The sequence below is a fragment of the Trachypithecus francoisi genome, unplaced genomic scaffold (genome assembly GCF_009764315.1).
Source record: "Trachypithecus francoisi isolate TF-2019V2 unplaced genomic scaffold, Tfra_2.0 Lachesis_group14, whole genome shotgun sequence".
Classification (NCBI taxonomy): Eukaryota; Metazoa; Chordata; class Mammalia; order Primates; family Cercopithecidae; genus Trachypithecus; species Trachypithecus francoisi.
This window is the reverse complement of record NW_022681459.1, coordinates 51064582-51078324: the sequence shown is the minus strand read 5'-3', so window position 1 is coordinate 51078324 and position 13743 is coordinate 51064582. Positions and strand designations below refer to the sequence as shown.

General features: G+C 45.2%; 1 protein-coding gene, 1 long non-coding RNA gene and 1 pseudogene across 2 annotated transcripts; all 3 read right to left on the bottom strand.

Annotated features, from left to right (window-relative positions):
* Positions 1 to 519: 519 nt before the first annotated feature.
* Positions 520 to 13579, bottom strand: YWHAH (tyrosine 3-monooxygenase/tryptophan 5-monooxygenase activation protein eta). Its single transcript, XM_033233353.1, has 2 exons — positions 13195 to 13579; positions 520 to 1987 (listed from the first exon to the last, which is right to left on the bottom strand). Exons 1-2 carry the CDS (start codon positions 13279 to 13281, stop codon positions 1334 to 1336), a joined length of 741 nt encoding a protein of 246 aa, XP_033089244.1. The 5' UTR covers positions 13282 to 13579; the 3' UTR covers positions 520 to 1333.
* Positions 4604 to 4699, bottom strand: LOC117096791 (annotated as a pseudogene).
* On the bottom strand, positions 10637 to 13188 carry LOC117096238. The gene is made up of 2 exons (XR_004442414.1): positions 12783 to 13188; positions 10637 to 12516 (listed from the first exon to the last, which is right to left on the bottom strand). It is a non-coding gene; the product is annotated as an uncharacterized LOC117096238 (long non-coding RNA).
* Positions 13580 to 13743: the final 164 nt, after the last annotated feature.

The window sequence follows — 13743 nt, the reverse complement described above, 5'->3', positions numbered from 1 at the left end:
GGGAGCAAGCAAGTATTTAAGGGGTAGGTTAGGCTTTTTCTTTTAACTCAGTGAGGTTTGCTTTTCTATTTTAAAGAATACTAACCATTTAACAATAATCACTAAAGATTTCAGGGATGCAAGTTGTGCCCCTAATATTTTATTACATTAAGAAAATTTGAGGACATGTATAAGCTCAGTATTTACCTTCAGTGTTAAATACACTCTCAAGTTAAACAGAGACCACAACCTTTCAGAGGTGCTATACTGTGGAAGACTGCATTTTGTTCTGTGAGGCTCATTAAAAAGTACCAGTTATCAGGAAAATTGATCAGAGAGACTATGTTAGCTGGGTTCACAGAAAACTATTTAAAATCTATGAATCCTATGTGTGTGCTGCAAAATATGTAATGAAATCAGAGGACAGGAAAACTTGGATAAAGTACTACAAATGCTTCCATGTTTGACAGATTCAAACCGCAATTTGTGACTGGTTAGACAGTACCTTGAGAGGGGAAAAATCAAGACCGCACACAGAGATAATATCCCCAAAGCAGCATTTATTTACCCATTGAATTCCAAAACATTTATTTTAGAAGTCTGGCATTTCATAATCACCCATCTTGATTGACATGGGCTGACACACATGGCGCTGTCAGGATACACAAGGACAATAGCCAAAGAGTTACAAAAAATAAATCCATGATTCTTAAACAATCGCAACCAAAAAAAAAAAAAAAAGTTACAAGTATCAAAACTTTTAGATGCATTGCATTGAAAAGAAGGTTTGTGCACGTCATAATTTAAAGAGGCAAAAACAAGGCGCTACTGAAACCTCACGTTAAACAGTTTATTATAAAGCTGATGGAAAGGAGCAAGTTGTCTCTCTGTATCAGCTTCCCTTAACAGTTTTCCATTAGTCGAAGAAAGAGGTGGGAGGGGTGAATTCATTTTTGCATGCACAAGATGTACTGCTTAAAGAAACACTATCAGCTTGTTTTAAATGGATCTTTTAAACATCAACTGTAGCCTGTGTTGGCTAATTCTTTCTCATCTCCCCCATTACTTTCGCCTAGATTTCCCATACATCAATAGGCATAGTAAAATGCCTCATCAGAACACACTTCTCCACACAATTCAAAAAGGGAGCTCCTGTGGGCTCAAAGCAACCATCAGTCCAGCAATGCCCATGATTCATCTGAAACTGCTTCCCAAGAGACAGGAGTGCAGATCTGAGTAGCTGTGCTGCCGATACAGATAGGTTTAGCACTAGATATTTAGTGATTGTGGCAAGGAAGAATCGGTGATGATGGGGGTGGTGGGTGAAGGAAGGGCCAGGGGACCTGAAGGATCTTCAGTTGCCTTCTCCTGCTTCTTCATCCTGCTGGTCGCTCGTCCAGAGGGTGAGGTTGTCTCGCAGCAACTGCATGATGAGCGTGGAGTCCTTATAGGAATCCTCGTTTAGTGTGTCCAGCTCAGCTATGGCATCATCGAAGGCTTGTTTGGCTAAGAGGCAGGCTTGCTCGGGTGCATTCTGGATCTCATAGTAGAACACGGAGAAGTTGAGGGCCAGGCCCAGCCGGATGGGGTGCGTGGGCTGCATCTGCTCTTTGCTGATTTCAAAGGCTTCCTTGTAGGCAGCTTCAGAAGCTTCGACCACACTGTTTTTCTTCTCCCCAGAAGCGACCTCTGCTAAGTAGCGGTAGTAATCACCTTTCATTTTCAGGTAAAACACCTTGCTCTCATACTGGAAATCATTGCAGTTCTTGATCAGGAACTTGTCAAGCAGAGACAGGACATCATTGCAAACTGTCTCCAGCTCCTTCTCAATCTTCTCCCGGTAAGCTTTCACTTTCTCCAATTTCTTTTCGTTTCCATCAGCCATGGTTTTCTGCTCAATGCTGCTAATGACCCTCCAGGAAGATCGCCTGGCACCAACCACATTCTTGTAGGCCACAGAGAGGAGATTTCGATCTTCATTGGAGAGAGGTTCATTCAGCTCTGTCACCTGCAAAACCCCAAAAAGATAAACATTGAAAGAAAAATCTGAAAATCTTAGAAGCCTTCCCCTCAACATAATCAACAATCCTTCTCAAGAACAGGATTATGAACAAGTCAGTCACTCTGGAGAATAAAAACCACCCATGGACAAAACCAATATAGACATGAATCCTATGTGAAGAAAAGACTGCAGTCTAATAGAAGAGGTAATACTTGGCACCTAAAACAGAAAATCAGAGGGGCTTGAGAAATTCATAAATGAGGTGTCATCAGATGTTGCTTTCATGTTGGTAGAGGAATGGGACTCAGGATAATTATGAAAAGGTTGTACAGCAGCAGTACACAATGGTGAAGAAGAAAACCTCAAGCAGCTACTCTGCAAAAGATACTCTGAACAGGCCAGGCGCGGTGGCTTATGCCTGTCATCTCAGCACTTCGGGAGGCCAAGGCGGGCAGATCATGAGGTGGTACCATGATGGTAACAGACTAATACCATCCTGGCCAACATGGTGAAACCCCATCTCTACTAAAGATACAAAAATTAGCCAGGGGTGGTGGGGTGCGCTTGTAGTCCCAGCTGCTTGGGAGGCTGAGGCAGGAGAATCGCCTGAACCCAGAGGTTGCAGCGAGCCAAGATTGTGCCACTGCACTCCAACCTAGCAACAGAGAGAGCCTCTGTCTCAAAAAAAAAAAAAAAATCAGAATAGTAAGATCATGCAGTCCCTTTGTCAGATGTTCAAAGACGACAGACTGGAAGTGTTCCAGACTCTGCTTCCAGCTTTACATTCTGGGAAGAACCAACCACTCCTCAAATACACATTAGGTGGGGCTCCACAGATCAGATGAACATCACAGAGATCCAGTGGCCAGAGCTTCGCCCTGTGTGGCCACACATGGAACCCTGATACTCCCAGCCCTCTCCCAAACCAAAATGAAAAAGAATTCATTAGTGACATGAAAGTGCCCCCAGCTCCTGGTGAAAAGAAGCACAGCTACTCAGCAGCAAGCTGTACTCTGACCTACCTCACAGGAAACTCTGATCATCAAGGATGGAAGCATCAATTATTTTAAGTGGAAGAGTTAAATTTCACAAGCTTTAACTTCCCTTCGTTCTCCCTGATGCCAGCTGCAAGTGAACTCGCTATGCAGTTAGTAGGAAGAGCATTATTAGACTTTGCAGTGGGTTAAAACTGTGTCCTCCGCCAAAGGATATGCTGAAGTTCTGACCCCAGGCACCTGTGAATGTGACCTTATTTGGAAATAGGGTCTTTGCAGATATAATTAGTTAATATGAAGTCATACTGGATATTAGGGTGTGCCCTAAGTGCAATTACAGGTGTCCTTATAAGGATAGTGAGATTTGGATACACACACAGGAAGAATGCCATGTGACAGTGGAGGCAAAGACTGGAGTGATGCATCTACAAGCCAAGGAACACCAAGGGTTGCCAGAAGTCACCAGAAGCTGGGAGAGTGCCTAGGAAGGATTCTTCCCTAGAGCCTTCAGAGGGAATGTGGCCTGCCTACACCTCACTTTCAAACTTCTAGCGTCCAGAACTACGAGAGAATAAATTTATTATTTTAAGCTATCCAGTTTGTCGTACTAGGTTCAGCAACCCCTAGGAAACTGTTTAACAGAGTTTCCTAACAGAGTTTCTAACAGAGTTGGTCTGGGCCCAAGCACAGAAAATGACTTGCTAAATTGACCCAGGACATTTCACAAGCCCTTAAAAGATAGTGCGTCGTCTATAAAGTAGAGGGATTCCTTAATATGACCTACTGGTAAAGGTCTTTAATTTTATTAAATCAGTCTCTGCTTATCCAAAAGGTCTTTAATTTTAACACTGAAAAAAAAAAAGGAAAGCAAAGCATTTAGGAAACCATAAAACACTAAACAAAAAAGGTATTACTTAAACGAATCTGTAAGGACAGAGCCTCCAACAGAGGGAAAAAGCCAAGTTCAATGGGGAAAGTTATCAATAGCATATTCAAACAGATACACTTAAAATGAATTGAGAAGACTGAGCAGTGGAGTATCAGAAATCCTGAACAATGAAGGTTTATTTGGGGAATTAGTGGTTCAAGGACATAAGCAGCAAGTGTAATCATTATTACATGTAAAAATCAGAAAACTTGTGCCAAGTTCTTACAAAGTAAAACAAGCAACTGTCTGAGTCCTCCCTACCCCCAAGCCCCAGACAAAATAAAAGTACCAGCTCACTCTTAATTGCTCCATTTCCCTGTCCCCAGAACCCCTACTCTTCTGCTACAAACATAGGATTAAGTCTCTCCTTTGCCTACCCATCAACCAAACCCCACTTCTTTCTTCAGTGTGGTCTTTGGCTAACAGCTATCCTGACCATTCCCGGGGTGCCGCCTCCACTCCGGTCAAGCCAGGGTTCTCATTAATCATTCTCATATTCATTAGTAGTCTCCATACCTCTCACTGTGATCTGCTCCAGTCTACCATGAATCTAAAATCAACGCTCCCCTTAAATCACATTGAACACCTATAACCCCACTAGTTTCCTCCTCTAGTAAGTGCCTTTAAACACTTACATACATTTTCTTATGGAAAATAGAGACTTTGTAAATATTTAATAACTTAGTCTTTTTCTCCCCACATCAGAGGGTCATGTGTCTGTCTACATTGTAACAAGGTTTGAGGGTGGCACATCTCACACATACATGTCATCATACTTATGAATTACAAAAAGATGAATAACTACTTAGTCTTTTAAGGGAGCAACACTTCTAAATCAAAATTCCATCCCAAATATTCTGATACATTTCAGAATGCTTGAATCCTCTAGAATGACTTGCATTTCTAGAGCAACATTTAATAAAGCATGAGACAACAACAGAATTTGGAGAGCTCCTTTGATCTTGTAATAATTAAATCCAACTAAGGCCATTTGGCATTAAAATGCAAATATCCATAGGAGTCACAATATACTTCCTCCTGTGACTAACAAAAGTGCTTCTGGCCGGGCGCGGTGGCTCAAGCCTGTAATCCCAGCACTTTGGGAGGCCGAGACGGGCGGATCACGAGGTCAGGAGATCGAGACCATCCTGGCGAACACTGTGAAACCCCGTCTCTACTAAAAAATACAAAAAACTAGCCGGGCGAGGTGGCGGGCGTCTGTAGTCCCAGCTACTCGGGAGGCTGAGGCAGGAGAATGGCGTGAACCCAGGAGGCGGAGCTTGCAGTGAGCTGAGATCCGGCCACTGCACTCCAGCCCTGGCGACAGAGCAAGACTCCGTCTCAAAAAAAAAAAAAACAAAAAAAAACAAAAGTGCTTCTGTGAAACTGGCAAAGATACACCAAGGTAACTTCCCAGAGTATGTCATTTAAAGAGAGTGCATATCTGAAATACATGTATGTATGAGTGGTTGCATAACACAAAAGACAGTATAATTATTAAACCCAAGACATCTGGAATTTACTCTGATCTAGCTATGTGACCTTAAACAAATCACAACCTTTTTGGACATCAAAGGTAAAATAAGCAAGATTAGCCCAAATGATCTCCAAGGCCTCCTTCAGCTCCAGCATTCCATGATTTCATTTTTCCTGTGCACCAATAAAAGGTGTGGCACAGCATGATGAAGTTGATCCTACTAACGTGAAGTTTGGGTGTATCTGTAAGAATATTCTTTCTCCATCAGGAATGAACTGCCAAAAAGACTACTGGTCAGTATTTATGACACCTTCACAAGAAAAATCATTTACTGGGAGTAGTAGTGTTTATGTAACAATCATCTGGTTGCCTGCCAGTCTGAATGAATCACTATCAGCATTAGCTGAGGGTGACTAACATATCTCAGCAAGCAAATATTGTTCCTCATACCCCAGCCAGGGCCTAACTAGGAAATAACTGGATATATTTAAATATAGTATTTTTTAATACTCTGGGTTATAATTCAGTTGACAAAAGGAAACATGAAATGAAAATGGCTTACTACTTGAACAGATAACTAAAGAAAACTGAGTTTTTCCCAGACTGGAAAATTATAGACCCATGTAAAATCAGATGGTCCATTAAAACAAAAAGATTTATAGCCAATCTTGATAGATGATACTTAGAACCAGTTCCCAACACTTCAAATACCAAAATGCAGGCGCCAGGAGAACTAATGAAAAGCTCAGTCATAAACTGTACTAAGAGAAGCAAACACTGGGTGGCAACACAGAGTAATGGATGCTCTCCAGGTCCCAACCATGCCACCTAAGACCATCTGCAAAACCTAATGAAATGATTTATTGCATCTCTACAAATCAGGAACATGAAGCAAAAATAAGACATACAATTTTAGAGACAGGCCTAGACAATAGTTTTCAGCCTTCCTTCCACTCTTTAACACCAAGATTACGACAGTCATTTCTGCCACATGGCACCTTCCCTCAGTGTAGCCACACTGGGCACTGAGTCTTCACCTGGCCACAAACCGGGGGGGGGGGGTTTGCCACCTCTGCTCACAGCCTCTCTGCTTTCTAGGTGTCCTGCCTGCCTTCCCACCCTCTGTAATTCTACTTACACCCTTCCTGAATGACAAACTTAAACTGATGGGCTCTTCCCATGCACAAAGGCCCTCCTCTCCATTTATTTTAAGGACTGGACTCCCTGCCAGCTAGTTTTACTAACGTCCTGACCAAACAGCCTTTGGCTACACCTAGTCCCCACCCCAGGGCACTCATTTCACATTTTCTCTGCTCCAAGACTACCCAACATTGCTAAATGTCAAAAATGACCTGGCCTGCTGATCATTCACTTATCTTCCTGTGACACTATTCGTTTACCAAAAACCCCTACGGGCCTCCTTCCACTACTCACAAGGCAAACAACTATGTGTGTGTGAGTAAAAACAGATCCACCACCAAAAATAGTATGGGGACTATTGAGGAAAATTTAAAGTTTTTAATCTTGGAAACACCCAACATCAAAAGTAACACTGAGCAAACAAAATGCCACCCTCAAGCTGCCAGGCCATAGCTGCCTAAGTTAGGGGTAATGTTACCTCACTCAAATATGCTGCCATCCTTCACAGCTCCACATATGCTATGGGCTCATCCTTTATAGTCACCCACATCTACATCAACCACCTTGCTTTTGATATGAATAAGTAAATGATTCTCACGATTAAGTAAACATAACCACATCATAAAATCTTTAAGCTTCTTTGGAAGAAGTATGTGTGTACGTGTGTATGTGTTAAAAGTGAACTTGAGGAGCCGGGCATGGTGGCTCACACCTGTAATCCCAGCACTTTGGGAGGCCAAGGCAGATGGATCACTTGAGGCCAGGGAGTATGACACCAACCCAGTCAACATAGAAACCGCGTCTCTATTAAAAATACAAAAATTAGCCAGGCAAGGTGGCGTGCGCCTGTAATCCCAGCTACTTGGGTGGGACATGACAATTGCTTGAACCTGGGAGGTGGAGGTTGCAGTGAGCCAAGATTGTGCCACTGCACTCCAGCTTGGAGGACAGAGCAAGACTCTGTCTCAAAAAAAAAAAAAAAGCAAGCTAGTGGGATGAAAACTTGCTGAGCTCTTTCCCAAGTTTATGCTTAGGAAGTGAGGATCTTGCCTGGCCTGCCCCCAAGCTGGCAAGATATCCACCAACAGACCAAGTCCTACGGGCCACTGTGCAAGAACATCGCCAGTCAGCGTCACGCTGAACCCCTTATCCTCATCAGGATGAGGCTACAATTCTGTAAGGCTACTAATAGGCTAAACTTCAAGCTGAGAGCAGGCAAGTCCAGGTAAGTTACATCCACTCTAAGCTAAATTTTAGTCAAATAAAACAGCTGCCCTTGTATAGTCACGAGACTGCCTTTGCCTTGCTTTTGACATAACTGAACATTTTCACGGGGACTGGCAAGGATTAAATACAATAGCATCTGAATGGCATTACTGCATGCTACTGTCCCTAGAGGCATCAGAATTGAAGGCTTCAGAAGCTGCGCCAGGTTCGGATCATTGGAAATGCCAGCACTCACCACCGCAGAAGGGAATGCCACTGCAGCCAGGAGTAGGGTGGGAGGAGCACCAAAATGCTGGGGCAGAAGACAAGCTGCCTCCACTTGGGACACTAGGAGGAATTTTACCAGCAACCTAGAGACAGAAATTTTGGGGCCTGCATAAAAATATACTAAAGGGTGCAGGGAGAAAAATACATTAAAGGCAATATGGAGCAACAACTGGTGTCAAGAATATGAAATAATTTCTTAAAATACCCCAAATAAAATGTAACATAGTCCTGCACATCTTAACTCAGGAGAAACTCAAATTCAATATTTTGTTAAGAAAAAAAAAAAAACAAAAAACGCCGGGCACGGAGGCTCACGCCTGTAATCCCAGCACTTTGGGAGGCCGAGGCAGGCAGATCACAAGGTCTGATCGAGACCATCCTGGCTAATACGGTGAAACCCTGTCTCTACTAAAAAATACAGAAGGCCGGGCGAGGTGGCTCACACCCATAATCTCAGCACTTTGGGAGGCCGAGGTGGGCGGATCACGAAGTCAGGAGATGGAGACCATCCTGGCTAACATGGTGAAAGCCCGCCTCTACTAAAAATACAAAAAATTAGCCGGGCATTGTGGCAGGCGCCTGTAGTCCCAGCTACTAGGGAGGCTGAGGCAGAATGGCGTGAACCCGGGAGGCGGAGCTTACAGTGAGCCAAGATTACGCCACTGCACTCCAGCCTGGGAAACAAGAGCAAAACTCTGTCTCAAAAAAAAAGTAAAGTAAGTTCTATAAACTTGCTAAATGTAACACACATTAAAAAAAAAAAAAAAAAAAAACACATTTGGGATACCCTCTCCAAAACCGTATTTCTGGAAAAGTGGGACACTGTAGTCTGTCACTAATATAAAATCCCAAAGACAACTAAAGAAAATCCCCAGCTCACGCCTGTAATCCCAGCACTTTGGGAGGCCGAGGCAGGCAGATCACGAGGTCAGGAGATCGAGACCATCCTGGCTAACACGGTGAAACCCCGTCTCCACTAAAACTACAAAAAATTAGCCAGGCATGGTGGCGGGCGCCTGTAGTCCCAGCTACTTGGGAGGCTGAGGAAGGAGAGTGGCGTGAACCCAGAAGGCGGAGGTTGCAGTGAGCTGAGATCCCACCACTGCACTCCAGCCTGGGCGACAGAGCGAGACTCCGTCTCAAAAACAAAGAAAATCCGCATCAAAGAAAATACAATTTTTGGTTTAAGGGAGTCAGTTCTGGCCTGTGGAAGTTCTTCTGGGGATAATTCAGGGACCCAAACCCACATGGGGAGCACAGTTCCTACTTCAGAGCAAGAAAGCCATGTAAGCTGTTGGCCCACCTGAAAGACCCTTTAAATTCAAACTATTACCAGAATAATCCAGGGCCTTCTTCCCTCCTCAAAGACGATTACATTTTAAATGCCTAGTGGGAAACATAGCTCCCTAGTTTTTACATATTTCAAACTATAGTATCAATGTGGCTCTAAGATTTCATACTCGTTGGGTGTGATAGCTCACTCCTGTAATCGTAGCACTTTGATAGGCTGAGGCAGGAGGATTGCTTGAGGCCAGGAGTTTGAAACCAACCTGGACACCATATAGAGACCTGTCTATACAATTTAAAAATTAGCTGGGCGTGGTGGCATGCATCTGTAGTCACAGCTGCTCAGGAGGATCACTTGAGCCCAGGAGCTCAAGGCTACAGCGAGTTATGATAGTCCCATGACTGCACTCCAACCTGGGCGACAGAATGAGACCATCTCTTAAAAAAAAAAAAAAAAAATCATACTAATCACAATTTTGGTATGCCTCAAAATCCTCTTACTGTGACACTGATCTGTCTCACCTGGGGCAGTCAGCTGTGCACTTTTATACAGCACCTGCTCATTTCCCCACTTCCCAGAATCTCACAGCTGTTGCAACAACAGCCTTTTGTCAGTGGTTGGGCCAAGTGCCCTTCGTCTCCGACTCCTGTTTCCTTAAACTGTAGTTTTGCTTCCTGCACTTAAGATTTCTATATATATATTCTGCAAGTACTTCAAATGTGTTTCTCCCCATTTTCTATCAACACTGTAATCAACTGATTTATCAGTGTTAAAACACCATGCTATTCCAGTAATTTTTATATTTGATAACTTCACAATTACCACCTATGTTTTAATATAAAATAGATTACTTAGGGCCATAAGACATGATGAAATTATGTCTATGAATATCCACCAGAAATCTATCTGGTTATTTTCCCTCTTTCCTTAAATCTCTTAGTTTTCCGGACTCACATTTAATCCCACTTTATAGGTTTATTTCAGTTATCAAACGGTACTTACAGAGACTACAAATTGGGTAAGGTCATTTAAAGCCTGGCCTAGAAAGGACTTAGGTTCTAGAATCTTTTACAATGTTTCTTCCCACTATTACACTCTATGCAAGCTGGTAGGTATAAGATAAAGAGAACTTGAAGACACTCCTTTATGCTTCACTTCAGAAACATTTCTTGCTTCTTCAAATTACGGAGAGAAGCAGGGAAGAGAAGTTCTCAACAGGTTTGAGGCAAGACCATTGTTTCCAATATGCACGATTTTTCTTCAAGCTTACCAACACTGTCCTCCAGGTGACGCTGGTAGAATAAGGAACATCAATCATTACAGGAAGGCAATATTATCAGGTGAGCATTTTAATTATGAAGGAAACAGAAAGCAAGTTAGAAGACCAAAGGCAAAACTGACTTGTTAATAACATCACTAGTTTTATACTTCAGAGGATCTAAAGCCAAGATTAAGTTTCAAGGTTACAGAGTAGTGGCATCAGAATATATCCTCAACACAGGTGTCCTGCTCCATCCTCCCTACAACAGGCTACTTACCTCCACAGCCCTGAAGAAAGCCCAGGTAAACCCAGAGGGTTACTGAAATTTACACCCTTTCCAAAAGAGATTAATAAAATAGAGACTGAGTCATCCCAGTAACATTAAGAATTTAATCTACAAACACCAATTTAGCAGGGAAAGTGACCCCTGCCAGTCCTTTCCAACATACTATTTTTCTTTTAAAGAAAATATTTATAAGCACAATATATTACATTTAGATGATGGAGGAGAAATGGTTTATCACAATTCTGAGATGGCAGAATTAAAGCTTGCATTGACTCTTCAATGCTGGCTGGCTTTTCCAACTCATTATTTCAAATATAGATATTATAGATTCCTTTGGTTTACAAAAGGCTACCTTAACCCTCCAGAGAAGATCTATGGACACTAATAGCTAGCTGCAGGAAAGCATTTTACAAGCCTACTAGAAAGCCAATCTTTTTCTCTACTCAAACTAGATTTCGTTCTGGTAACATCTCTCCATTCTTGCCTTTTTCCCCCATTTCAAGTTGCCTCAGGTTTCTGATTGTTCCAGAACGCACCTTCTAGCCATTTTTCCTTCACCTCCATTCCCCTTCCTTTAAACCTTGTCCCTCCTTTCTTTTCACATTTATTTCCCAAAGGGCTCCTAACACTGCAGTCTTTACGTCTCAGAGGGTGAGCAACCACTTCATGAAAATGTGTGGCGAGGCCTCAGCCTGCATAATCCCAGCACCACTCAGTAACTGGGGAGGAGGGTTTTAAGTGTGACCTGCTGTGGACAGAGGCAGCTTCATCCCAAAGAAAATTAAGGTTCAGGATCTCTTCCAAGGAAATGCAGTCAGTCCCATTTCTGTACAATATGCAAAAATTATATTTTAGATTTTATTTTAAAGGACTCCCTGAATTACATGAAGTTCAGCCTCCAGACCTAGACGGCCCCCCGGTTTGGAAGAAAACCTCCTGCCTCACCAAAACAGCATGCTAATAGTGCTGAAGTCAAGATGACCGACACATCAACATACGGGCAACGGTGTTGCTGGTCTCCAAACACACCTAGTTGTGTGTAACAAGGACACCACAGGAAAGGCAACTCTTCAAGTACCTTTCTTACCTGAACTATCCTAAATATTAGCCCCAACTACATATTTCGTCTGACATTAACGTCAAAAGCCTTCAAATGAGCTTTCCAAATGACTTAAGATTTTAGGGAGCCTTTGTATTTGCAGTTTTTTTGGAACTCCCTCCAAAAGGCCAGCAAAGGATACATTTACTACAGTCATGGGCAGTAATTCTCAGACTTAAGCCAGCTAAAAATCGCCTGTGAGAGCTGGTTACAATGCAGATGTGAGTCTCACCCCCGAATTTGTGAATCTATAAGTCTAAGGCGGGGTTCAAGGGGATCCTCCCAGGTCTCAGGAGGTTGTACACTGAACATAGCAGGATGGTGGCCGCAGTTGTAGTTCTATCACTGTGTGACCTTGACACAGGGAGAGGAAATACTCATTTAGAGAAAACGTAAAATAACGTGAAAAGAGAGTGAGATGGTAACCGGAACTCAGAAATGCAGGTGGTGTGTGATCCACGATATTTTGCTAGGGTGTGGCTGGGGACGACTCCTCCACCGGAGAAGAAGCTGCAGAATCGATTTATGAGGGTCTCGGGAATGCAAAGGCACACAGATTCGTCTCACCTAGAAGTCACGTTTCATTTTAATCTCCAGGCAGACAGCGCAGCAGCAGCAAACCTGGGGCTGTGGAATGGGCCCCACACCCTCCGCCCCCTCTCCCGCCCTCGTCCACGCCTAGACTGTACGAAAGGGGGCTTCGCACACAAAGCCAGACCCCCAGGAGTGGGAAGATGAAACCAGAACAATTCGAACAAGCAGAGCAAAACAGATCGGAATTACAGACTTCAAGTCGTAGCAGAGAAAACCAGCTGAGACAGGGCGCCACTCACTAGGTGATTCTTTATTCCAAGTTGGGGAACGGAGGAAGACGAGAGGGGGAGCCCCCGGGTCCGGTGAAACGCTCTAGGAGGAGGAATGCGGCTCCTTCACGTCCCCTAGGGTACCCTTTGCCCCCGCCCGGGATCCCAACTAAGATGTGGCGACCCCGGCCCGGCCGCCGCCAACGGGGCTGCCTCCACGACCCCGAGCTGCACCCTTCCGGATCCCCCACCCCGGGCCCAGCCTCAGGAAGTGGCGGGGCGCCCAGCGGGAGCGGGAAGCGCGGGCTAAGGGCGGGCGGCCACGCCCAGCCGGGTCGTGGGGTCGCCCATGGCCGGGAGGGGAACGCCGCCCGCGGCCATCCCCGTCCCTCCCCAACGCCAGGCCTCCCCGGCCAGCTGCCCGGGCTCCCGGCGCGCTCACCGCCTTCATGGCGGAGGCCATGTCGTCGTAGCGCTCCGCCTGCTCGGCCAGCCGCGCCCGCTGCAGCAGCTGCTCCCGGTCCCCCATGTCGCTCGCGGCTCGGCCTCGCTTGGCGCCTCACACCGCTGGCTCGCTTGCCCGCCCGCCGGTCAGTCCGCTCCCCGGTCGCCGAGGAGGCCGCCGCCGCGCACGCGCACTGGCTCGCCGGCCAAACCGGAGGCTGCAGGCTGCAGGGTACAGGCAGCGCCGCCGCTCGCGCCCTCTCGCTGGCTAGTCCCGCGCGTTGTGGCTCGCGCCGCGGACACCGTCGAGGGAGGAGAGGCGGTCGCGTTGGGGGATGGGAGGACGAGACGACGCCTGCGCAGTGAGAGTGGCCAGGCCGAGCGGCGGGAGTGGGAGGGGGGAAGGGCGGGCCGGCCCTAACGGTCTATTTCAAGGTGACGTCACCTACTATAAATAGCCGCCGCCGCCGCCCCGCCTGAAAGCCGCGCAGGCGCTCTGCGAGTGCTGCATTTTACCGCCGCAGAGATGGAGGTGGAGAAGGGAAAG

What these genes read in the sequence shown, in the direction of transcription:
- YWHAH (XM_033233353.1), bottom strand. Translation starts at nt 13,281, where the DNA reads ATGGGGGACCGGGAGCAGCTGCTGCAGCGGGCGCGGCTGGCCGAGCAG. An exon ending in TGGCCTCCGCCATGAAGGCG is followed by an intron (nt 1,988 to 13,194) that starts GTGAGCGCGCCG and finishes GGGGTTTTGCAG; the next exon opens with GTGACAGAGCTGAATGAACC.